At 44.2% G+C, this 26433-nt stretch overlaps 1 protein-coding gene across 1 annotated transcript in view; it reads right to left on the reverse strand.

Moving 5' to 3' along the window:
- The window catches only part of SCPEP1 (serine carboxypeptidase 1), a 31117-nt gene extending 6309 nt beyond the window's left edge, over positions 1–24808 (reverse strand). Inside the window, exons 1-7 of the mRNA XM_043483442.1 lie at positions 24681–24808; positions 21900–22048; positions 12497–12586; positions 10329–10484; positions 9862–9936; positions 5655–5727; positions 452–489 (exon numbers count right to left, since the gene is read on the reverse strand). Coding sequence (XP_043339377.1) covers positions 452–489; positions 5655–5727; positions 9862–9936; positions 10329–10484; positions 12497–12586; positions 21900–22048; positions 24681–24744 — 645 coding nt within the window. The 5' untranslated portion in view covers positions 24745–24808. The remainder of the gene's footprint in view (positions 1–451; positions 490–5654; positions 5728–9861; positions 9937–10328; positions 10485–12496; positions 12587–21899; positions 22049–24680) is intronic.
- Between the last annotated feature and the right edge of the window lie 1625 nt (positions 24809–26433).

Genomic DNA, 26433 nt, shown 5'->3' on the forward strand with positions numbered 1-26433 from the left:
CTGGGGGTAGGGATGGGTAACAGAAAGAGTGGGCGGCAGGAGCAAGAGGCATGTCCATAGGAAAGCATAGCATAACAAGCGCTGTGTTTACTGATGAAGGAAACACCGGAAAATGGCAACCAAGTCTAGGTGATGGGTATATGGGTGCTCACCACGGTCGTTCAACTCTTCTGCGTTCTGGAAATGTCTATAATAAAAATCTGGGGAGATTTTAAAATGCGCATGTCTAGTACCTGAAGCAATGGGATAACTGTGTTGATGTTTCTTTAAATTTGTCCCCAAGGCGGCTGTTGCTTAGGGTTTTCAATTTGATATGGATTATTAGATAGGTCCCTGAGGGGCTGTGTCAACCGCACAGACAAACCCAACTAGCTTGGTCCCTCCCGCAGACAGAGCCAGAGAGAAAGTCAGCTGGGCTGTTAGGGTGAGAGTTGGAGGCTCATCTACTTACCATACTGTATAGGTAAGGTCCCCAGGAGAGCACTGAATCTAAAGGAAACCACGTAAGGACAAAGTGAGTTTTCTGTGATTGTCCTCCCCTCAAAATACCTAACTAGCTTTCCTCCCAAAGCAGAAAGAGACAGAAGCAAGAATCACAATGGCTTTGGGTCTGAAGGCTCCTTAACCCACCAGGGCTCATGTCTTGGTGGCTGGGAGGTGGGGTGAGGATGTGGGACCCTTTCTGTTGAGTCAGGGCTAAAGGCCACACTAATTTGGCCCAGTCAGTGACTCAGTGCCAGGGGCGGGTCCACAGACAGGCCGTGCGTGTGTAGCGGAGGCGCTTACCTGCACGCTTCTAGACTATGACGGTTTAAGGTATTTCCCCACCCTCTGCTCCGCTCTGCTCTGCCCCTGCCCGCTCCTCCAGTTTGAGGACACAAGCTTCCGCCAAGGAGCTAATTAAGGACGAATACTAATGATTTCATCAAGTTTCTGGGGCTACACTGTCAATCAATTCATTTCAATTCCAAAAATACACTGAGAATTTAAAGGCGTGAGAACTGGCATAAAGCCAATAACGAGTTTTATGAGACAAATGTGAATAAGACAATACTTAACTTCACAGAGAACAGTTGGGCTTGGTTTGGACAAGTTCACAGTTATCATAACTAAGTAAGGCTAGTCCACTGATAGAAGTGCCAAGAAGGTAGCAAGCACAATTTTTTTTTTGCTTATGTGGTTTTCTTTTGTTTTCTGTAATTTTTCTTAAATTGAAGTACAGTTGATGTATACCAATGGAGAAGGAAATGGCAACCCACTCCAGTATTCTTGCCTGGAGAATTCCATGGACAGAGGAGCCTGGTGGTCTACAGTCCATGGGGTTGCAAAAAGTTGGACACAGCTGAGTGACTAACACACACTTTGACTTATATCAAGGACCATAACTTATACAGCACATTTGAATACATGGTGCTCATGTTCACTAACTCAGTCATATCTGACTCTTTGTGACCCCATGGACTGCAGCCCACCAGGCTCCTTTGTACATGGAATTTCCCAGGCAAGAATACTGGAGTGGGTTGCCACTTCCTACTCCAATCATTAGGGTAGGGTAACAAAATAGCTTCTCCAAAAAGAGAAAAGGATAAATGAAAACACAGCCCTTATTTATTCAATGTCTCTCTTTTATATCCCTGATAGCCATCACACTAGAGATTTTGAGCAACAGGAACATTTTTAACTTACAAGAGGGCATTAAGATAACACAATGGCTAACACACCACTCCTTTGCTACAAAGCCTTCAACAGTTCCCCCAAAGTCTAAGCATCTCAAAGTCTGTTTCAAATAACCTCACTTATGCAGGATGTTACCCTAGGTATTAACACAGAAATATGATTTGCTGGCTAAATACCTTTGAATGCAAAAGACAACACACTTTTTTTTTTTTAAACTGCAGGACTTATCAGAGCCTTTAATGTGCCTGTGAACCTTGAGGAGGTGGGGCCAGTATTTGGCACTTCCAAAACTTATCTGGCCGTGGAGCCCTTTGCATGGCACTTCACTGGGTTGGTATTCTTCAAGACACACCCTAAGAAATGCAGACACATCAGATCCTTCAGAAACTAGCTGTCATTCTCCTCTCCAGCTAAACCATCAAGTTTGGGCCTCAGTTTCTTATAAAGAATCAACTGCAGCCCTCCGAGGAATCCCAATTCCTGCTTTATCTAGACCAGGGATTGGCAAACCTTTCCTGTAAAGGGACAAACAGTAAATATGTTTGGCTTTGCAGGTCAGCTGGTCTCTGCTGCAACAACTCAACTCTGCTCTTGCAGCCTCCAAACAGATGACCTGTATTCCACAAATGAATGGGCATGACAGTGTCCCAGCAAAAAGCTTATTTACTAAAGCAGGGTGGCAGGACAGACTTGACTTGGAGGCCGTAGTTTGATCCTGGATGTGTACCTCTGATGTCCAAAAGAACTTTTTGCAGTGATGGAAACGTTCTGCATCTGTGTGGTCCACAAGTCCAGAACCACCTGCGGCCATTGGATACCTTCAAATGTGAGCAGTGCAGATGCAAGACTGCGATTTTTATTGCATTTTAATTAATATAAAGAGTCCTATGTGGCTCAGTTCAGTTCAGTCGCTCAGTCGTGTCTGATTTTTTGCCTAACCCTAACCCTAACCCTAACCCCGTGGACTGCAGCACGCCAGGCTTCCCTGTCTATCACCAACTCCTGGAGATTACTCAAACTCATGTCCATCGAGTCGGTGATGCCATCCAACCATCTCATCCTCTGTCACCCCTTCTAATCCTGCCTTCAGTCTTTCCCAGCATCAGGGTCTTTTCAAATGAGTCAGTTCTTCACATCAGTTGGCCAAAGTATTGGAGATTCAGCTTCAGCATCAGTCCTTCCAATGAATATTCAGAACTGATTTCCTTTAGGATTGACTGGTTGGATCTCCTTGCAGTCCGAGGGATTCTCAAGAGTATTCTCCAACACCACAGTTCAAAAGCATCAATTCTTCGGCACTCAGCTTTCTTTATAGTCCCACTCTCACATCCATACATAACTACTGGAAAAACCATAGCTTTGACTAGATGTACCTTTGTTGGCAAAGTAATGTCTCTGCTTTTTAATAAGCTATCTAGGTTGGTCATAGCTTTTCTTCCAAGGATCATGCATCTTTTAATTTCATGGCTGCAGTCACTATTTGCAGTGATTTGGAGGCCAAAAAAAATAAAATCTGTTACTGTTTCCATTGTTTCCCCATCTATTTGCCACGAAGTGATGGGACCAGATGCCATGATCTTTTCTGAATGTTGAGTTTTAAGCCAGGTTTTCACTCTCCTCTTTCATTTTCATCAAGAGGCTCATTAGTTCTTCTTCACTTTCTGCCATAATGGTGGTGTCATCTGCTTATCTGACGTCACTGATGTTTCTCCTGGTAATCTTGATTTTTGTGTTACATCCAGCCCGGCATTTTGCATGATGTACTCTGCATATAAGTTAAATAAGCAGGGTTACAATATACAGCCTGGATATAGTCCTTTCTCGATTTGGAAGAAGTCTGTTGTTCCATATCAAGTTCTAACTGTTGCTTCTTGACCTGCATACGGATTTCTCAGGAGGCAGGTAAGGTGGTCTGGTAATCCCATCTCTGGAAGAATTTTCCAGTTTGTTGTGATCCACACAGTCAAAGGCTTTGGCATAGTCAATAAAGCAGAAGTAGATGTTACTCTGGAATTCTCTTGCTTTTTCGATGACCCAATGGATACTGGCAATTTGATCTCTGGTTCCTCTGCCTTTTCTAAATCCAGCCTGAAGATCTGGAATTTTATGGTTCATATACTGTTGAAGCCTGGCTTGGAGAATTTTGAGCATTACTTTGCTAGTGTATGAGATTAATGCAATTGTGCGGTATTTGGCATTGCCTTTCTTTGGGATTGGAATGGAAACGGACCTTTTCCAGTCCTGTGGCCACTGCTGAGTTTTCCAAATATGTTGGCATATTGAGTGCAGCACTTTCACAGCATCATCTTTTAGGATTTGAAATAGCTCAACTGGAATTCCATCACATCCACTAGCTTTGTTCGTAGTGATGCTTTCTAAGGCCCACTTGACTTCACATTCCAGGATGTCTGGCTCTAGGTGAGTGATCACACCATCATCATTACTGGGACATGAAGATCTTTTTTGTACAGTTTTTCTGTATATTCTTGCCACCTCTTAATATCTTCTGGTTCTGTTAGGTCCATACCATTTCTGTCCTTTATCATGCTCATCTTTGCATGAAATGTTCTCTTGGTATCTCTAGTTTTCTTGAAGAGATCTCTAGTCTTTCCCATTCCATTGTTTTCCTCTATTTCTTTGCACTGATCACTGAGGAAGGCTTTCTTATCTTGCTTTGGAACTCTGCATTCAAATGGGTATATCTTTCTTTTCTCCTTTGCCTTTCACTTCTCTTCTTTTCTCAGCTATTTGTAAGGCCTCCTCGGACAACCATTTTGCCTTTTTGCATTTCTCTTCCTTGGCGATGGTCTTGATCACTGCCTCCTGTACAATGTCACGAACCTCCGTCCATAGTTCTTCAGGCACTCTATCAGAGGTAATCCCTTGAATCTATTTGTCACTTCTACTGTATTATCATAAGGGATTTGATTTAGGTCATACCTGAATGGTCTAGGGGTTTTGCCTACTTTCTTGAATTTAAGTCTGAATTTTGCAATAAGGAGTTCATGATCTGAGTCCCAGTCAGTTCCTGGTCTTGTTTTTGCTGACTGTATAGAGTTTCTCCATCTCTGGCTGCAAAGAATATAATCAATCTGATTTCGGTATTGTGGCTATGGTTACCATATTGAATGGTGCAGATCTTCTTGAAGGCATTGAAGCAGGTCTGTGTATCTTTCCTAGCACTGAGCACAACACCTGCTCCCTAGCAAGCAATTAATAATTGCACATGAAAGTGAACAGTAATTCTCCCCCAAAAGGGAGTATTTCTGGGGTGGAAGAGCGATGCAAAAGGTGCACCTGGAAGGAGGGATTCAGGGCTGGGCAGACAGACTCATAAGGTCAGGTGGGTCATGCGAGCTGAATTCGGGAGATTTTGGACCAGACGAAGAGCACGTGCAAAGCTGGAGGCTGACCTACTGGTCTCAAGGAGGAGCGCACGGTGACGGCTAAGTGCCTGCTGCCTTCATGTGCATCCTGGGTTTAGCTGTGTGACTTCAGGAAAATGGCTTAACCTGAATCTCACTTTCATCACCTCCAATCCTGGGATAATAATCCCATTCGTCCCATGGAGATGTTGTTAAGCTTCAGCAAAGTTAACACATATAAAGTGTTTAGTATTGTTAACGCAGCTGTGATGAGACCCTTGAAGGATGCGGGAGGCCAGTTCTGTCAATCTGAGAGAGACACTTGGCAGGAAACCAGCTGACCCCTTAGGTCTCGGGTCAAGGCTTCTGCAACGTCACGGTGTCCTCGGAGGTTCATCCGGGAAGGACACACAGAGGGCAGTCCTTTTCACAAGGTGGACTGAGGACATCCCTGGCAGTCCACGGGCTGCCAGTGCAGGGGGCCCAGGCTCCATCCCTGGTCAGGGAACTAAGACCTTGCACATCGTGCAGCTCAGCCCCACCAACACACCTTTCCCCACCCCTCCACCCCTGCCCCCTGCCAAAAAACAAATCTGAAAATGTCCTACTTACCGATGGGAGAGATCCAAGAGTCACCCAGAGCAACCCCGGCAAAGTTGCACCGGATGGTCCCTTGCTGAATGGCCTGAAAGAGAAGCCATGAAACATCTTTGTCAAGAAGACCCAGGGACCTCTCTCCCTTCCTCAACAGGAGGGAGTCACACTTTAATACACAGCCTTTCCTGAGCACAGAACGCTTCTGCCCACCTGGGATGCTCTGGGTACCCAAAGACCTCAGACATCCACTAGAGGGCAAGGGTAACTGTCCTGCCACCCACAATCTGCAAGACGAATAGGAACTGTGAAGTTCTCCCAAGGGTGTTGGCAGGATTTGTGTGGGGTCTGGTGCAGCCCCCGTCTTCTTTAGAAGGGACACAGGGAATATACAGAGTATAACCTTTACAAATTATAAATCATTATATTGTACATGAGAGTCTTCCCTGTAGCTTAAACAGTAAAGAATCTGCCAGCAATGCAGGAGACCCAGCTTTGATCCCTGGGTTGGGAAGATCTTATGGAGAAGGGAACGGCAACCCACTTCAGTATTCCTGCCTAGAGAATCCCATGGACAGAGGAGGCTGGGGGGCTACAGTCTGTGGGATCACAAAGAGTCAGACACGACTGAGCGACTAACACTACCACTACTATATTGTACATAGGGAATATATAATATTGAATATTAATTATACTTCAATGTATAAAAAAAAGTCATACAAATTCACTGTAAAATATTTACTCACAGAAGGAGGAAGGAGAAAAATGTGAAAAAAACTTTACCTCTGCCCCACCTACACCCTCACACCCATGAGTTAACCACAGTTAACATGGTATATATTATTCTAACTTCTTTCTTTGGTTTCATAAGCATATATATATTCATATGTACACAGATTATATATACACAGATCTACCCATTCTTTCTGATGGCTGCAAACTGTCCATCATGGAAGGATCCACGTATTTCACTTAAGTAATCTTCTATAGATAATAATGCCCAAAATTCTCCAAGCCAGGCTTCAACAGTAGGTGAACCATGAACTTCCAGATGTTCAAGACGGATTTAGAAAAGGCAGAGGAACCAGAGATCAAATTGCCAACATCCACTGGATCATCAAAAAAGCAAGAGAGTTGCAGAAAAACATCTACTACTTTTATTGACTATGCCAAAGCCTTTGACTGTGTGGATCACAACAAACTGTGGAAAATTCTTAAAAAGATGGGAATAACAACACCACTTTACCTGCCTCCTGAGAAATCTGTATGCAAGTCAAGAAGCAACAGTTAGAACTGGACATAGAACAACAGACTGGTTCCAAATCAGGAAAGGAGTATGTCAGGGCTGTATATTGTCACCCTGCTTATTTAACTTATATGCAGAGTACATCATGAGAAATTCTGGACTGGATGAAGCCCAAGCTAGAATCAAGATTGCCAGGAGAAATATCAATAATCTCAGATACGCAGATGACACCACCCTTATGGCAGAAAGCGAAGAAGAACTAAAGAGCCTCTTGATGAAAGTGAAAGAGGAGAGTGAAAAAGCTGGCTTAAAACTCAACATTCATCAAACTGAGATCATGGCATCTGGTCCCATCACTTCATGGCAAATAGATGAGGAAACAGTGGAAACAGTGGCTGACTATTTCTGGGGGCTCCAAAAATCACTGCAGATGGTGACTGCAGCCATGAAATTAAAAGACACTTGCTCCTTAGAAGAAAAGTTATGACCAACCTAGACAGCATATTAAAAAGCAGACACATTATTTTGCCATCAAAGGTCCATCTAGTCAAAGCTTTGGTTTTTCCAGTAGTCATGTATGGATGTGAGAGTTGGACTGTGAAGAAAGCTGAGCGCTGAAAAATTGATGCTTTTGAACTGTGGTGTTGGAGAAGACTCTTGAGAATCCCTCGGACTGCAAGGAGATCCAACCAGTCAATCTTAAAGGAAATCAGTCCTGAACATTCACTGGAAGGACTGATGCTGAAGCTGAAACTCCAATACTTTGGCCATCTGATACAGAGAACTGACTCATTTGAAAAGACCCTGAAGCAGGGAAAGATTGAAGGTGGGAGGAGAAGGGGATGACAGAGGATGAGATGGTTGGATGGCACCACCAACTCAATGGACATGAGTTTGAGCAGGGTCTGAGAGTTGGTGATGGGCAGGGAAGCGTGGCATGCTGCAGTCCATGGGGTCACAAAGAATCAGATACGACTGAGCGACTGAACTGAACTGAATAGGTAGTCACTGAGCTTGTTTTCCTTTTATGGACATTGTAAGTGATAATGAGCTAAACATCCTCTAACACACATGCATGTATAAGCATTCCCACAGGACAGACTCTTAGATATGAAATTATTGGGGCAAAAGGCACATACATTTAAAAAGCAGACAGATACAGCCAAACCGCCCTTTTAAAAATGATTTACCAATTTTCCTCCCTAGCAAACATGCATGAGAGCACTTATTTCCCTGCTGTTCAGTCACCTAGTCATGTCTAGCTCTTTGCAACCCCATGAACTGAGGCACGCCAGGCCTCCCCATCCCTCCTTATCTTCTGAAGTTTGCCCAAGGTCCTGTCCACTGTTTTGGTGATGCCATTCAGTCATCTCATCGTCTGATACCCTCCTCTCCTTCTGCCCTCAATCTTGCCCAGCATCACAGACTTTTCCAACGAGTCAGCTGTTTGCATCAGATACCAAAATACTGGAGTTCCAGCTTCAGCATCAGTCCTTCCAATGAGTAATCAGGGTTGATTTCCCTTAAGATTGGCTGCTTTGATCTCCTTGCTGTCCAAGGGACTCTCAGGAGTCTTCTCACAGTTCGAAAGCATCAGTTCTTTGGCAATCCACCTTCTTTTCGGTCCAGCTCTCACAACCATACATGACCACTGGGAAGATCATTGCCTTGACTATTTGGACCTTTGTTGGCAGAGTAATGTCTCTGCTTTTCAACACACTGTCTAGGTTTGTCATAGGTTTCCTGCCAAGAAACAAACATCTTACTAAAACTGGGGGTTACCAATTTTCTAAAATATTTGCAAATCTCACAGCTTTGATTTACTAATAAAAGCTGAACACCGTTCACATGTCCACAGGCTGTTTGCATTTCTTCAATAAATTATTTCCCCATTTTTTTTTGCCAATTTTATATGATGATATCATCCTTTTTAAAGTGGATTTATTGATATGAAGACTTTTTCTGTTATATATTTGTGAGTCTGTATACATATCTTTTAAAATTATTTATAGAACTCTAAGAAGTTTTAAATTTCTACAAGATCTAAATTATGTCAAAATAATCCTTTTTGGCTTTTCATCTTATGAAAGAAAGCTTTTCCTACCCAAGATTATAAATCTTTTCTACTATATTTTCAAGTACTCTTATAGTCCTAATTTTTACATTCAAATTTTTAATCTATCAAGAACTGATGTTTTGGACTTCTGTCGTGGTCCAGTGGTTAAGACTCCACCTGCCAATGCAGGGGACATGGGTTCGATCCCTGGCCTGGGAAGATTCTGCATGCCTCGGGGCAACTAAGCCCACAAACCACAACTGCTCAGCCCTGCAGCTCATGAGCTGTAACTACTGAAGCCCACACACCCTCAACCCATGCTCCACAACAGGAGAAGCCAACACAATGAGAAGCCTGTGCACTGCAACGAAGAGTAGTGACTGCTCACCCCAACTAGAGAAAGCCCGTGTGCAGCAACAAAGACCCAGCGCAGTAAAAAAAAAACTGATGTTTTATGCAAGGCAAGAATCTAACTTTACTATCTTCCAAAGTAATAGCCATTTGTCTCCAGACCATTTGCTGAACATTCTGTCTTTCCCACAGTGATTTGAAATACCATCGTATCATTTATATATGATCATATGTAAGTATGATATATATGTATCATATACATACAGTCACAGGCATAAACATACATATATGTAAGTACAGATAAAATATGCTTCCAGACTCTTTAGCCTGCTACATTTATCTGCGTTTGTTGCTATACCAGCACCAAATTGCTTTACTCAGCTGAATATTTGTTTAATATCGGACAGTGCCAATTTCACTATTCTTTTTGAAATTTTTTACGGTTATTACTACAGACTTACTTTCTATGTACAAGGTCCTATTCAAAGTATATTTAATTATCAGGTGAGTACAACAAGTAACATAATCAGTTTCTGTCTGGAACCAAACAACAAAGTCATCTTCCCTGTTACCTTATAAAGTTCTAGAGCAATGCCAGCAGCCATCTTTCCTCCATAGGACTCTGAGAAAATGTAGAACGGAATCGTCTAGGAAGAAAAGGAATTTACAAGGAATTAAATATCCTGAATGCCTTTTTTTTTTTTTTCCTGAATGCCTCTGAATGCCTCTCACATGAATCCATTTCAAGTTTCTACTGCATGTAATGACCAGGCAAAACAAAAACAAATCTGCTTCTATTGATCTTTCCTCCCATATCTGATTTTTATGTTTCAGTAGAATACTGGGTGCAGGGTCATTCTTTCAAGCTAAAACCATCTTTAGAGATGACAGAAACAGAAGCCCACAACCTGATCCCTGGGTACAAAAAGGTTTTCTCTGGAATGAGCTGGGCGTGTAACTCTTGTGGGTGTTTGCACCTGATGGATTCAGTGCTGTGACCACGAGCCCCTCGCTGAGCTGTTTCTGAGGCCCCGCTCACCTGGAATTCTTTGTGATAATCAAAGAAGGTCTTCAGGAGAACCATCATGTCTGATGCCACGGTGGCCAGGTCTTTGGCGTATGCATCACTCTTGTTCACATAACTGAATCCAGTGCCCACTGGGTTATCCACAAACAGGAGGCTGGCCGACTGGAGCTACACGCCACCCCAGGAAAGTCAAATGTTGCAATCAGCCAGCCAGTCCCCAGCTATCTTTGGATCATCTTTTATGAGCTCAACAAAAGCCACACATGTGAGGATATCAGTGTGGTTATGGTCTGTTATTAAAACGGGTTTAAAAAAAAAAACTGGACTAGGGACACAGACTAGTAGAGCAAAGGAAAGGAAAGCCAAGAAGGGAAGAGTCACATATACGTGGGGATCGAAGCATCTAGGCTGTCACTTTCACACAATACAAACGTTCTGGATGTAATACGTTAGCGCAGGGAGAACCATGCAGTGTCAGTCTGAGCAACAGCTCGAAGCAGTAGGAGGTCTGGACCACACATATATTTTCTTCAAGATGAATCCAGTTTCCACATTGGCTGGCTTTGCTGAACACTACAAAAACAGAATTTATTCTACCACCTTTCCCACAAAAGTTGAGAATTTTATATCCTGAAGGATCCCTAGTAATAACACAATCCAGCCATGTCCTTTACTGATTAGGAAATTAAAGGCCAGAAAAGGCCCAGGACTTGTCCAGGGTCACAAAGTTGGATAGGTAATGGCCGCATCAGGACCAAGGCCAGCATCTCCTCACTTCCTATTCAAGCTCTCTGCCCCAGTCACGTGACTGTTTGTCACGGGAGGCTTGGGGACAAGCCAGAGGGGGCACTCTGCTATTGCAAGTTGAAGTGATATTTCACCTGGAAGCATGTACAAGAATGTTCCGGCTGAGAGAACAGCCTGTGCAAAGACCCTGCATCAAAAGTAAAATCCACTGGTCTTCAAGTGGAGACAGACAAGAAAATGAAAGGACTCTGAGGGGAGCTCTGGGAGGAGGTGTTCCTGCAGTGAGTCTCAGAGGTGAACATGGTGAGCTGGGTGTGACTGTGTGGCCCAAGCAATGAAGTTGAAGCCCAGGAATCGCCCTTACAAAGGCCTGAAGGAAGAGGGCACTGGAGAGGAGCTGGGAGGTGTGCCTGGGGGCAGCAGGAGCCAATTTCTGTGTCGGAAACTGGATCTGATCTTCCGGGAACCTGCAAGACGGTAAACTAAGGAGGGACTGCCAGTGGAGCGTTTCACTCATGTGGCATGTGGATTACGGGGTGGGGCTGGGGGAGCCCTTTGAAAGCACCCCTGAAAGGCAGTGAAAGAGGCGTGGATGAAAAATATTAACAACCTTGGGTATTAAACACAGAGCTACAAAAGGACCCAGAAATTCCCCCCAAAACTGAAACTAGGGACCCAACCAGTATTTGTACACTAATGTTGCCTGCACTACTCATCACAGCCAAAAGGTGGAAATAACCTAAGGGTCCCTCAGCAGATGGGGGAGAAGCAGAGAGCAGAGCGTGGCCATGAGCCTAGAGCAATACCCCCACCCTGCCGAGCCCCTCAGCATCTGGCAGCCTGGGGGCAGGGGTCGAGCGTGGGGACAGCGGGACAGTCCCCAGACTGGAGGGAGAGGAACAAGGGAGCCAGGGATGGGGGCTGGTCAGAAAGGGGCTAGTGAGGAGGTGAAGCTAAGACTGAAGGCACAGGGCAGAGTCAGAGAACCAGAGAGGTATCAAAAGGGCAGAAGACAAGGGGTCTGAAATCTGGAGGAAGACAAGCATTGAGACAGGAGGGGAGGAGAAGAAAGGACGGACTGGAGGTCGTGGCCAGAGGGTGGGGCTCTGGGGTCTGAGACTGTAGGAAGGTCTAGCACCTGGGTAATGCCAAGGTCCAGGTGTCTGCTACAGCAGACGGAGGTTTCTGCAGGGAAGTGGAGAGAAAGGTCGCTGAGTTGGGAAGGTGACTGGTGTAGGACAAGCTGCCTTCAGAAATGGAAGTGGCTGGTGGAGTGGAGGCCTGTTGACAAGCGCCCAAGGTCCCCGTGCATACAGAGGAAGAGGGAGGGGGCGGGGTGGGGCCCCTCAACCTGGGGATGGGATGGGATCGGGTGGGGCTCAGTCTGGGAGAGGCTACGTGGCACCGACAGTTTGGGGCCTTCCTCACTGTACCCAAGTGGTCCTTCGTGGTTGGAGATCACTGTCAAGGGGCCCGATTTCCTCAAAGTTTCCAAAGCCAGTGCTGGAAGCACCTGGACCACCCTGTGGAAGAAAGAAAGAACCAAAAATAAACTCGGAGAAAATGTCTGTCAAAACTTCATCATGACAACAATGACCACATTCACGGTAAATGATTTATGATTCAGTGATGGCTCGGTCCGCCTCACACACAGGACACAGCTGGTCCAGGGAGCCAGGGATGCTGAAAGCTCAGCTCCTCTGAGCAGCGGTGCTGAATCACATCTCAGAGACAGCTGAGAGTGAAGCAGAACAGGGCAGCTTTATTATTTCGCCAGGTAATGGGGGACACAGCAGGCTAATGCCCTCAAAACCAAGCGTCACAACTTGGGGAAGACGGTGACAAGTTTTATATTAATAGAAATTGTTCAAAGAGGGTGTGATCAGCTCACGGACATTCTTCTCATGGGTTGGTGGTGAGGTAAGGAGTCAACCTCAGCAACCTTCAGATCCACCTGGTCTGGGGTCTACATGCTGGTGGGCGGCACATTATCATTAATCATTAACTTCTCCTACCTGGCGGGGGGGTGGGTTTCAACATAAGCAAAATAGCTCAAAGACACTGTGGTATGTAATCTTTGATGACGCCTTCATGAATCAAAGCCTTGTCGTGGCAAAGGGGTCTGTGTGACTCAATGAAGCTATGAGCCATGCCAGGCAGGGCCACCCAAGACAGGTGGTTCATAGTGAAGAGTTCTGATGAAATGCGTTCCACGGGAGGAGGAAATGGCAAACCAGTTCAGTATTCTTGCTGAGAAATCCATGAATAGTATGAAAAGGCAAAAATATATGACACTGGAAGATGATCCCGCCAGGTCAGAAGGTGTCCAATATGCTACTGGGGAGAAGTGGAAAGCAATTACTAATAGCTCCAGAAAGAATGAAGAGACTGGGCCAAAGTGGAAATGATTCTCAGCTGTGGATGTGCCCGCTGGTGAAAATAAAGTCTGATGCTGTAAAGAATATTGCATATGAACCTGGAATGTTAGGTCCCTGAATCAAGGCAAATTAGAAGTGGTCAAATATGAGATGGCAAGAGTGAACATGGACATCTTAGCAATCAGTGAACTAAAATGGATGGGAATGGGTGAATTTGATTCAGATGACTGTGGGCAAGAATCCCTTAGAAGGAATGGAGCAGCTCTCACAGTCAACAGAAGAGTCCAAAATGGGGTAATTAGATGCAATCTCAAAAAGGCAGAATGATTTCAGTTCATTTCCAAGGCAAACCATTCAAAGTCACGGTAATTCAAGTCTATGCCCCAATCACTGGTGCCAAAGAAGCTGAAGTTGACTGGTTCTACAAAGATCTACAAGACCTTCTAGAACTAACACCAAACAAGGATGTCCTTTTCATCTTAGGGGACAGGAATGCAAAAGCAGGAAATCAAGAGATATCTGGAGTAATGGGCAAGTTTGGGCTTGGAGTACAAAATGAAGCAGGGCAAAGGTGAGCAGAATTTTGCCAAGAGAACACACTGGTTACAGCAAACATTTTTATCTAACAACACGAGAGTTAACTCTACACATGGACATCACCAAAAAAGGTCAAAACCTAAATCAGACTGATTATATTCTTTGCAGCCAAAGATGGAGAAGCTCCATACAATCAGCAAAAACAAGACTGGGAGCTGACTGTGCCTCACATCATGAGCTCCTTATTGTAAAATTCAGACTTAAATTGAAGAAAGCAGGCAAAACCACTAGGCCACTCAGGTACGATTTAGATCAAATCCATTATGATTATAAAGTGAACACAATGAATAGATTCAACGGATTGTATCTGGAAGAGAGAATGCCTGAAGAACTATGGATGGAGGTTCATAACATTGTACAGGAGGCAGTGACCAAAACCATCCCCAAGATGAATAAATGTTAACAAGGCAAAACGGTTGTCTGAGGAGGCCTTACAAATAGCTGAGAAAAGAAGAGAAGTGAAAGGCAAAGGAGAAAAGGAAAGATATACCCATCTGAATGCAGCATTCCAAAGACGAGCAAGGAGACAGAAGAAAGCCTTCCTCAGCGATCAGTGCAAAGAAGTAGAGGAAACCAGCAGAATAAGAAAGACTGGAGATCTCTTTCAGAAAACTGGAGATATCAAGGGAACATTTCATGCAAGGTTTGGGCACAATAAAGGACAGAAACAGTAAGGACCTAACAGAAGCAAAAGAGATTAAGAAGAGAGATCAAGAATACATAGAAGAACAATGCAAAAAAGATCTTAATGACTCAGATAACCATGATGGTATGGTCACTAACCTAGAGCCAGACCTCCTGGAGTGTGAAGTCAAGTGGGCCTTAGGAAGCATTACTACGAACAAGGCTAGTGGAGGTGATGAAATTTCAGCTGAGCTATTTGAAATCCTAAAAGATGATGCTGTTAAAGCATTGCATGCAATACACCAACAAATTTGGAAAACTCAGCAGTGGCCAGAGGATTGGAAAAGGTCAATTTTCACTCCAATCCCAAAGAAGGACAATGCCAAAGAATGTTCAAACTACTACACAGTTTCACTCATTTCACTTGCTACCAAGGTTATGCTCAAAATCCTTCAAGCTGGGCTTTAGCAATACATGAATCAAGAACTTCCACATGTACAAGTTGGATTTAGAAAAGATAGAGGAACCAGAGATCAATTGCCAACATTCACTGGATCACAGAGAAAGCAAGGGAGTTCCAGAAAAACATCTACTTCTACCTCACTGACTACGTTAAAGCCTTTGACTCTGGGGCTCACAACCAACTGTTGAAAATTCTTAAAGAGATGGGAATACCAGACCATATTATCTGTCTTCTGAGAAATCTGTATGCAGGTCAAGAAGCAACAGTTAGAACGGGACATGGAACAACTGACTTGTTCAAAATTAGGAAAGGAGTATGACAAGGCTGTATACTGTCACCCTGTTCATTTAACTTCTATGCAGAGTACATTATGCAAAATGCCAGGGTGAATGAATCACAAACTGGAATTAAGATTGCTGGGAGAAATATCAACCACCTCAGAAATGCAGATGATACCACTCTAATGGCAGAAAGTGAAGAGGAACTAAAGAACCTCTTGATGAGGGTGAAAGAAGAGAGTGAAATAGCAGGCTTAAAACTCAGTATTCAAAAATCTAAGATCATGGCATCTGGTCCCATCACTTCATGGCAAATAGAAGGGGAAAAGATGGAAGCAGTGACAGATTTTATTTTCCTGCATTCCAAAATCACTGCAGATGGTGACTGCAGCTATGAAATTAAAAGATGCTTACACCTTGGAAGGAAAACTATGACAAACCTAGACAGCATATTAAAAAGCAGAGACATCACTTTGCCAACAAAGGTCTGTAGACTCAAAGCTATGGTTTTTCTTGTAGTCATGCACAGTGTAAGAGCAGGACCATAAAGAAGGCTGAGCACTGAAGAATCACTGCTTTCAAACTGTGGTCTGGAGAAGACTCTTGAGAGTCCCTTGGACGGCAAGGAGTCAAACCAGTCAATCCTAAAAGAAATCAATCTTGAATATTCATTGGAAGGACTGATGCTGAGCTGAAGCTCCAATACTCTGGCCACTTGAAGTGAAGATGTATTTTATTGGAAAAGACCCTGATGCTGGGAAAGACTGAAGGCAAACGGAGAAGGGGTTAGCAGAGGATGAGATGGTTAGAGAGCATGACTGACTCAATGGACATGAATTTGAATAAATTCCGGGAGATAGTGAGGGACGGAGGAGCCTAGTGTGCTGCAGTCCGAGGGGTCGCAAAGAGTGGGACAGGACTTAGTGACTGAAATGTAACAACATCCTTTGATGATGAAACAGGATGTTACCCCAAGGCTGCTCTTGATGGTTTGTTTCTCCCTAGTCTCGGACCCCCTCCCTTGCCTAACTATCAACTGCTTGACTCTGTCCACTGGAACTCAGAGAAGGTTATGGAGGCTGAATGAAAGCAGTCTCCTATAATCAAAGAAACAAGGAACACAGGAAGGCCCCGAAGGGGCCCTGCACAGGGTCACCAGGGACGTGCGGACTCACTGAGCCCCTAGTAACTGCTGAAGTCTTGCTAATAGGAAGTGCCCAGGTCAGGCATTCCCAGGGGGTACTTTCCTCTTTGATTTCTGAGCTTGAGCCATGGCCTGAGGTGGGGCTCGCTGACTTCAAGACATCTCATCCAAACCCTCTTCTTCCTTTGAAGAAGAGCAGTAGGGCCCATGGAGAGGACGTGTAATTAGGGCTGCCACCAGGACTGGCCCTGGGGCCTTGTGACTCCCCATCACCTGCCCCTCAGTGACCCTGAGGATTTACAAGGGACCCAGACCAAGGGGCAGTTTGATCAAGATGATCTCCAGGATATAATGCAGCAAACACAGAAGTCCCAGGGCAGGAAGCACTCAGTCCCCTGGGTGGCTGACACGAGGCAGGATTCAGGGCAGAAGCTCAGTGCTGGAGCCTCAGAATACAAGAGGCAGAGGTTCTAAGGTCTAAGAGAAGGGAGGACGCCCTTCAGGAGATGGTGAGGGGAAAAGGATGGTCAGTGCTTTTCTGGATAAAACCTCAGAGGCTGGGAAGACCAACAGGATAAGCCTCAAGTAAAAGGATACTGTCTCCCTGTGCAAGATGGATAGGAAAGGGAGATATGCAAAGATGGAAGAAAACAGCTCAGCAAAACAGAAGCCAGGCCAATCTATAGAGGGAAATCTGAAGGAGAAAAAGGACAACATAGAATCTGGGCTCAGGGGTATGTAAAGGACCCCGACAGGGAAAGACTTTATGAAACTATCTAATGTGCTGAAACTATGCCAAGCTAACTATCACAAAACTGAGAGGCTATAAATCTCTCTAATTATATGCACTCTATATCTTAAGATTTCCTAATGCAGCAGTAAAAAGCTCACAAGTCAGAGGGAGCTGTTCATTAAAGTCATATCTAGACCAATGTCCCCCAGCAGGGCAAGGGGTTAGTAATCCACGATCACCTAAACGATGGAATGTGACACGAGTGTCACAAACTATGAGAAACTATGCGACAACGTTGAAAAATGCATACAACACACAATGAATTGAAAGCAAAGGTCCTCACCACTGACAATGAAAAGACCTACTGAATGGGAGAAAATCTGTGTGAATGACATAACCAAGAACGGGTTAATACCCAACATATATAAACAGCTCATACAACTCAATATCAAAGACAAAACAACACTGATTGAAAAATGGGCAGAAGAACATTATGGACATTTTTCCAAAGAGGAAATGCAGATGGCCAGTAGGCACATGAAAAGATGCTCAGCTAATTATTGCTAACAATCATGGAAATGCAAATCAAAACCACCATGAGATATCACTTCATACCTGCCAGAATGGCAATCATCAAAAAGAACAAAAATACAAATGTGGAGAAGAGGGAATCCTTGTATTCTGTTGGTGGCAATGTAAATGGGTTCAGCCACTGTGGAAAAGAGTATGGAGGTTTCTCAAGAAAACTAAAGCTAAAGCTACCACATGATCCAGCAATTCCACCCCCAGGTATATATCTAAAAACAACAAAGACACTAATCCAAAAAAACACATGCATCCCAATGTTCATAGCAGCCTTATTTATAATAGGCAAGATATGGGAGCAATGTAAGTGTCCATCAACAGATGAATGGATAGAGAAGATGTGGTCCATATATACAATGGAATACTGCTGCTGCTAAGTCACTTCAGTAGTGTCCGACTGTGTGCAACCCACCAGGCTCCTCCGTCCCTGGGATTCTCCAGGCAAGAACACTGGAGTGGGTTGCCACTTCCTTCTCTAATGGAATACAACTCAGCCATAAAAAAGAACAAAAATTTGCCATTTGCTGCAACATGAATGGGCTCGGAGGGTATTATACTAACTGAAATAAGGTAGAAAGAGAAAGTCAAATACTACATGATGTCACTTATATGGGGAATCTAACAATGCAAAAAACTCTTGAATGTAACAAAAAGAACCAGACTCACAGCTATAGATGACAAACCAGTGGTTACCACTGGAGAAAGGGGAGAGGAGAGGGGCAATGTAGGGGAAGGTAATTAAGAGGTACAAACTACTACATATGAAATAAGTAAGCTACAACGATATATTGTGGAACACAGGGAACGTAGCCAATATTTTCGAGAACCATAAATCGAGCATAATCTTTAAAAATTGTGAATTACGGTATTGTATACCTGTAACTTATATAATATTGTACACCAACTATACTTCAATTTACACACACACACAAAAGAGTAAGGGTCCTTTGAGTGAAAGCTGGGCCCCTTTTTCCTAGTGGACTTGCTAGGCTGGGATTGAACCAAAATGAAAGGGAGGCAGGCTGGAATCTTAGGGGTGTGGTCTTTGTGGGACAAATCCCATTTTCCTGTTTTGTTTTACTTGAGACTGTACTACTGCAAAATCATTTCTGCCTAGGACTTTGCGATGGGGCACTTCCATGGCCCAGGGCTACGCAGTGACTCTGGCAAACTTGTCACAGGAAAAACTGAAACGCTTTAAATGAGTTGAAAGTGTACTTTAAGTAGCACACTACATCACTCAGAGCTACTCCACTCAGAAGACACGACCTCAGTTCTCAAAGACCCACCCAGAGAAGCTAGTGTCCATGTTCCCAGCAGGCTGCTGAAACAGATTGTCTTTGAACCTGCATTAATTGTCTCTTTCTCACGCCTACTCTTTTCCGCTTCCCTCAGGTTTCTGGGGGATGAAGAGCCAGTTCATTAGCCAGTTGAAGACCATCAAATAGCATCTCAGCTCACAGTAATCAAAGGTCACAAACCGGATGGTTTCCAGGGGCCAGAGGCGCACCTCGGGGAGCAGAGAGGTCAGGTGTGGCCCCGCGCCAGGAGCTCCTGCTCGTCCGTAAGGGGGGGCCACCGCCACTCAGCTTTGGGACTGCAAGTTCAGCCCCCAAGTCATTACATTTTTGGAAAAAAGAAGGAAATGTCTTGATTTTTAAATGAGTGGGTGGACTTGGCATTCCCCCTACCACCTCCGCCCAGCACCGCTTTCTTCTGCTTCGGTTGGTCTGTAAGCTTTCACTTGGACATGGAAACAGTTCTGCCAATTAATAAAACGTTTGACAACCACTGAAATCCCCCAGATTAGAAAACCAAAGCCCAGAGAAGGGAAGTGTCTCTCCTCAGCTATGCGGGGCAGGAAGGCAGACCCGGATGAACCCAGCGCACGGAGTGCCCTGCCGGCCCTGCCGTGTGTGTCTCCATCTCCCACCTCCGGGAGGCGCAGAAGTCCCCTGGGCCACAGACGCCTTCTTCTTCAGAGGCCTTTTCCTACCGCACCGGAGGCCGAGCTCTCAGAGAGGATACTTGCCATAATCCTGAAAGAGAAAGGCCCCTCCCTGCAAACTGCTCATCTTCAGTATCTCATCAGCAAGTGTGCATCCCAGAGGGTTAATAAACACATGAAGAGATGCTCAGCATCTCGTCATCAGAGAAATGCAAAAGCAAAACTACAATGAGAGATCACCTCACACCAGACAGAATGGCCCTCAACCAAAAATCCACAAACCACAAGAGCTGGAGAGGGTGTGGAGAAAAGGGAACCGTCCTGCACTCCTGGGGGGAACGCAAGCTGATACAGTCACTATGGAAGGCAGTACGGAGACTTCTTAAAAAACTAAGAATAAAACCACCATGTGACCCAGCAAGACCATTTCTAGGCATATTCCCTGAGGAAACCAAAAGTGAAAAAGACACATGTACCCCAGTGTTCACGGCAGCACTATTGACTACAGCCAAGGCCTGGAAGCAACCTGGATGTCCATTGACAGATGGATAAAGCAGCTGTGGTACACATACACAACGCAATACTGCTACTGCTAAGTCACTTCAGTCGTGTCTGACTCTGTGTGACCCCATCCCTGGGATTCTCCAGGCAAGAACACTGGAGTGGGTTGCCATTTCCTTCTCCAGTGCATAAAAGTGAAAAGTGAAAGTGAAGTCGCTCAGTCGTGTCTGACTCTTCGCGACACTACTCAGCCATAAAAAGGAACACATTTGAGTCAGTTCCAATGAGGTGGATGAACCTAGAGCCTGTTATACATGAGTGAAGTCGGACAGAAAGAGAAAGATGAATACCATATATTAATGCATACATATGGAATCTAGAAGGATGTACTGACGAATCTGTTTGCGGAGCAGCAGTGGAGCTGCAGACAGAGAGAACAGACTTACGGACAAGGGTGGGGAGAAGAGGGCCAGGGTGAGATGAATGGAGAGAGTAGCGTGGATGCATACACGCTAACACATGTAAACAGACGGCCAATGGGAATTTGCTGAATGACTCACCGAACTCAAACAGGGGCTCTGTAACAACCTAGAGAGGTGGGAATGGGTGGGAGGTGGGAGGGGGAGTCACGAGAGAGGGGACACATGTACACGGATGGTTAATTCATATTGGCTATGACAGAAATCAAACCTTTACAATACTGTAAAGGAATCATCAATCAACTAAAAAAAAATGTCTGTATCCATTGGCAAAGCTGGGAGAACTGGGAAGCTGCTTAGGAATAATAACATTTGGGGATGAAGTGACATTTAACTCTCATGGGGATGAGGACCAGGGCACCCTACATACTGGTAAGCAACCTGGCATCCCAGCTGGGATGGACCTGTAGTTTCCAGAAGGTGAAGCAAGACTGCGTTCCTCAACCCCTCCCTAGATCGTGGATTCCACATGGGCGTGGGCCAACTTTTGAGAGACATTTTAGGAATGGAATGAAGGATCCTCTGCCTGCCCCTCAAAGACCTTTCAACCAGTTTCTAGTCTTCAATCCTACCACGAGAGCTCAAGATTAAAATGCAAATACACTTTAGGGAGAAGGAGAAGGTCCAACACTCAACACTGATACAAAAGGCTGAGTTCTTTCAAAATATCAATTTTTCTAGGGGCACGGAATTCAGGTCGAGGAAAGGACTGGGAGGGCAGGGAGATGAAAGACTGGTCAGGATAGCTCAGTTTTGCTTTGGAACCTTCCAGAAACACTTTGTATCAGCATACTGTCAAAAGTGACTTCAGGAACATCTAGTAAGGGTTCCTGCCCATGTCTGGTTTGGGCTTAGTAGAAAAGGACCCCAGCAAAAGGTCAGAACCTCTCACTCTCTGATTTGGCTTCCTTGGCAGTAACACTGCCTTTGTCTGCTTCAGAAGGATGCTGAATCCTTCTGAGGATGCTGGGTCCAGGAGACCCCTACCGTGCTGCTGGACCACATCAGTTCTTCACTGCTGAGCTGTGAGCCTTTAAAGGTGAGCAAGGTGGTAAGTGGGGGAAACCTGGCCTCAACCTCAGGTCAGGCAGTAAAACCACTTTTACCTGAAGCCACATGACCAGGGGCAGTTCTGAGTAGTTCTTGTAGGGGCTGGTGGCATAATAGAGCCACCAGAACATGTGAGCATCGTTCCGGACAGTCACATAACCCCAGACTTCCTTGCTCTCCTCCGTGGGCCAGCTGATGACAGCTCCTGAAACACAAGCACCATTGTTTTCCTGAAGAAGGTCCATGTTCAGGTAAATCCCAAGCCTAGGAGTGATGGCTGGGCTAGGCTGCAGGTGATTTGGTTTATGTTTATGTATTTACTTCAATACATTGTGGAGATAAAGAAAAACAATTCAACTTAGATTGAATAAATTCTAACTTATGAAAAAACAAACCCAACGTAACAGAGGCCCAGGGGGCTGAAAGCTTTCACATTTTCCTCTACACCCTCTGCAATGTTTGGATTTTTAACAGGAAAGCATTAAACTTGCTTATAACTGTTTAAAAGAGACAGAGATTTACATTTAGGGGAAAAAAGAAAAAAATCTCAAAATGCATCACATTGATTTTTGTTTCTCATTTAGTACACAATTAAAGAGGCATCGACAAGTTAGTGGGGCAAAATTACTCAATATATTATGCCAGGGCAACTGTTAGCTTTCTTGAAGCAAAAAAAATAGAAATATATATCCTCTCTTAACACTATTAACCAAAATGAATTCCAAGTGGATCAAATATTTCATTTTTAAAATTTAGATGTGAAAAAAATATGAAAATAGAATTGAATGTTTTTTTGACCTCTGGATGGGGAAACGATTTAAGCAGACTCCCAGAGACTATACAGCAAAATATCAAGAGTTGAGAACAGAAACTTGTTACATTTCTATACAATGAAAATAAAAGGCAAAACAACAAATAAAGATCAGAAATAAATATGAAAAAGGGTACTTCCTTAATCATTAGATCAATTAAAAAATATAAGATCTTTGCAAGAAGCAAGATAGCTGACAATGCCTAGCACTTACTAGGCATTCAATAAATAACAGTAGTCATAACAACAACAACAAAAGTAAGATTAAATGGATAAATGCCACAAGAAAATAATTCATGAAAACAGAAATATGAATGTCATAAATACGTGAAAAAATCACTAATATTCAAAGATACGAAAATTAAAGCAATAATGAGGTCACTAAAAATTTTTTTGCTTATTTGACAGATGGCAGAGGTTCTATTTGAACAAGACAGGAGATTGGCTTCAGGGCTGTGGGCAAAAGTGCATACTGGCACATAATTTTCTGAGAAGGCGACTTGGCAGAAAATTTATAGAAGCCATACATATATTCTTTAATCCCACAACTTTCCTCCAATTTACAGTTAACCAAAGTTAACTTTTTTAGCATCTGCAAAATATGTATCAGAAAAGAGTAGGTTAAATACATTAACTATGTCACCTTTGCTAAAGTAACAACTTCCAAGCTGTGATACCTTTTCTTTTCTCAAATACCACTCTGTGAGTAAAAAACGCTAATGTTAAACAGTGACAAAAGCATGATCCTTGGTTACCAGAGTTTTCTGCCTCTACTTCCTCTTTTTTGAATTTCATGCCTCTGTGGCAAGTAAAAGGACAAAAACTGGTCCCCAAAATAAGAGACTAGGAGAGGAGACAATGTTGTTTTGAAACTTAATAAGGATGGAGATTAAGGCAACCAGAAAGTGGTCTGATGAGCAAAACAGAAAGGCTAGAATGTTTATTATAGGTATGGCTGTAAGATCATACATACCAAGTAACACAAAATTACAGTCTCCTTGAAAATGGCAGATAAGGCTTGGTTTGTTTTAACTTAAACTCTGGTACTCCTCCCTTTCCTGATAGTGTCTGTTGTTGCTGTTTAGACCCTAAGTTGGGTCCAACTCTTTTGGGACCCCATGGACTGTAGCCCCCCAGGCTTCTCTGTGCATGGAATTTGCCAGGCAAGAATACTGGAGTGGGTTGCCATTTCCTTTTCCAGGGGATTTTCTCAACCCAGGGATCGAACCCGCATATCCTGCATTGCAGGCAGACCCTTTACTGCTGAGCCACCAGGGAAGCCTCCCTGCCAGTGACCACTGTTAAAATCTGGTGGGCAACCTATTGCATAGTTCCCAGGCACAAGCAGAAGGGTCATATGATCCCCATTTTACAGAAGGGAAAACAAGTTAAGCAACTGGCCTCAGATCACAAGACAAATCTGTGGCCAGTTCGAATTCTCAGTTCTTGATTCAGATCAGGAGTCATTTTGCTTGAAGAAAAGACTGAAAACCAACTTGCAAGTCATCATATTAAACACGAATAGGTTTTTGTCAAAAAGGACTGCAATGAGGGAAGATATTATCTTGCCTTTTCAGATTAGGTACAAGGAGAAAGTCTTACTCTCAATAAAGTGTCCCATTCGTGGTATTATCTTTTAGTCTTCTGGACAGAGCGTTTCAGCTTTAAACAACAACAACAACTTTATAATCTCATTTTGCAGCCAATCACGCCAGGAAGAGGGAGGTGGCCCTTAGATAGTAGAAACCTCATTGATCATCGGCTTCTCCAAACCTTACATCTTGCAAAACTGCTTCTAACTACGCGCAGGGAAGAAAGGAAGCATCAGAATACCCAGAGTCAGAAAAAAGTAGAAAAAGAACTCTTAATTAAAAAATTGAGTGAGTTTCAAAAGCAAAACAATTCCACAAGGTATAAACAGGGGGAAAGGAATATGGTTTAAAAAGCACAAACCCACTAACTGATTCTCATCCCTGGAGGAGAGAAGGAGGCACCGGCCGCTGAAGCATCTTTTGCCCGAACCTACCCGAGCTCAGGCCCAAAAGCAGCAGCAGCAGTGGCACGGGACAGCTTCGCGGCGCCAGCTCCATGACGAATACTTCGCGGCTGCATCAGCTACCGGCTGGTCTCGGCTCCTCACCACGTGACTGTGGCGGGCGGAGCAAACCAGGCCGGGCGGGGGCGAGGCGTGGATTCGGGTGGGCGGGGCTAGAGAGAGGCTTGGGCGGGGCTTGGGGAGAAGCTTGGGCCAGCTGAGCCGCTCGCAGCAACCCGGGCGCCCTCTGCAGATCGGTCCCAGCGGCATCCCTGCAGCCGCGCCCCGGGTGTTCCTTTTCGTTCCGCTACGCCTCTTTCCGTTTTCGGGACAAGCAGAAAGGAAGAGGCGCTTAATGCATTGATTTGACTTGGATTGTACGACAGGACTGAGACGCTACAGAGAAATAACCAGAGGACCGTTCTTCCTGCCCCGCCCATCTCCCTTCCCCAACAAAAGACCTGGCCTTTCAAACGGCTGCATCTGCTCCAAATCAGACTAGGAATGGTCAGATGGTCATTGGAAGCTGTGGGCTTCCATTTTCACAGATTTGTTCTTAAAATTATTTTTCCTTTAAAATTACGTATATTATGGACATATTGGAAATTTGGAGAAAATTTAGACATTACGTAAACATTGTTAGCATTTGAGATTTTTTTTTTCCCCTGTAGTGCTTTACGTCATCTTTTAAAATACAATAGTAAATGTTTTTATTTTGTTTTTTTCTCGGTAATTTGTCATCAGCTTAATTCTGTGTTGTTAACATGACAACAGTCATTTCAAACAGGCAATTAGTGTTTTGGGAAGGGATTAGAGAAAGGGGAAGGGAAAAAAGGATGCGAGAGAGTGTGTGTGTGTGTGTGTGTGTGTAGGCCATTTTTATCTCAGGGTGTACCAAATAACTCCCCTTATAGCTAGGAAACAAAACTGTGCAGGGCTGTATGAGGGTCAGGTTACTTCTAAATCAGTTCAGTTCAGTTGCACAGTCCGGTCCGACTCTTTGTGACCCCATGGACTGCAGCAGGCTTCCCTATCCATCACCAACTCCTGGACCTTGCTCAAACTCATGTCCATAGAGTCAGTGATGCCATCCAACCATCTCATCCTCTGTCATCCCCTTCTCCTGCCTTCAATCTTTCCCAGCATCAGGGTCTTTTCCAATGAGTCAGTACTTCGCATCAAGTGGCCAAAGTATTGGAGTTTCAGCTTCAGCATCAGTCCTTCCAATGAATATTCAGGACTGATTTCCTTTAGGATGGACTGGTTGGATCTCCTTGCAGTCCAAGGGACTCTCAAGAATCTTCTCCAACACCACAGTTCAAAAGCAATCAATTCCTCAGCACTCAGCTTTCTTCACAGTCCAACTCTCACATCCATACATGACCACTGGAAAAGCCATAGCTTTGACTAGACGGACCTTTGTTGGCAAAGTAATGTCTCTGCTTTTTAATATGCTGTCTAGGTTGGTCATAACTTTCCTTCCAAGGAATAAGCGTTTCTTAATTTCATGGCTGCAGTCACTGTCTGCAGTGATTTTGGAGCCCAGGAAAATAAAATCTGTTACTGTTTCCATTGTTTCCCCATCTATTTGCCATGAAGTTATGGAACCGGATGCCATGATCTTAGTTTTCTGAATGTTGTTTTAAGCCAAATTTTTCTCTCTCCTCTTTCACTTTCATCAAGAGGCTAAATCTTTAGTGCTTCTTTGCTTTCTGTCATAAGGGTGGTATCATCTACATATCTG

The sequence above is a fragment of the Cervus canadensis genome, chromosome 1 (genome assembly GCF_019320065.1).
Source record: "Cervus canadensis isolate Bull #8, Minnesota chromosome 1, ASM1932006v1, whole genome shotgun sequence".
In the NCBI taxonomy this organism is placed as follows: Eukaryota; Metazoa; Chordata; class Mammalia; order Artiodactyla; family Cervidae; genus Cervus; species Cervus canadensis.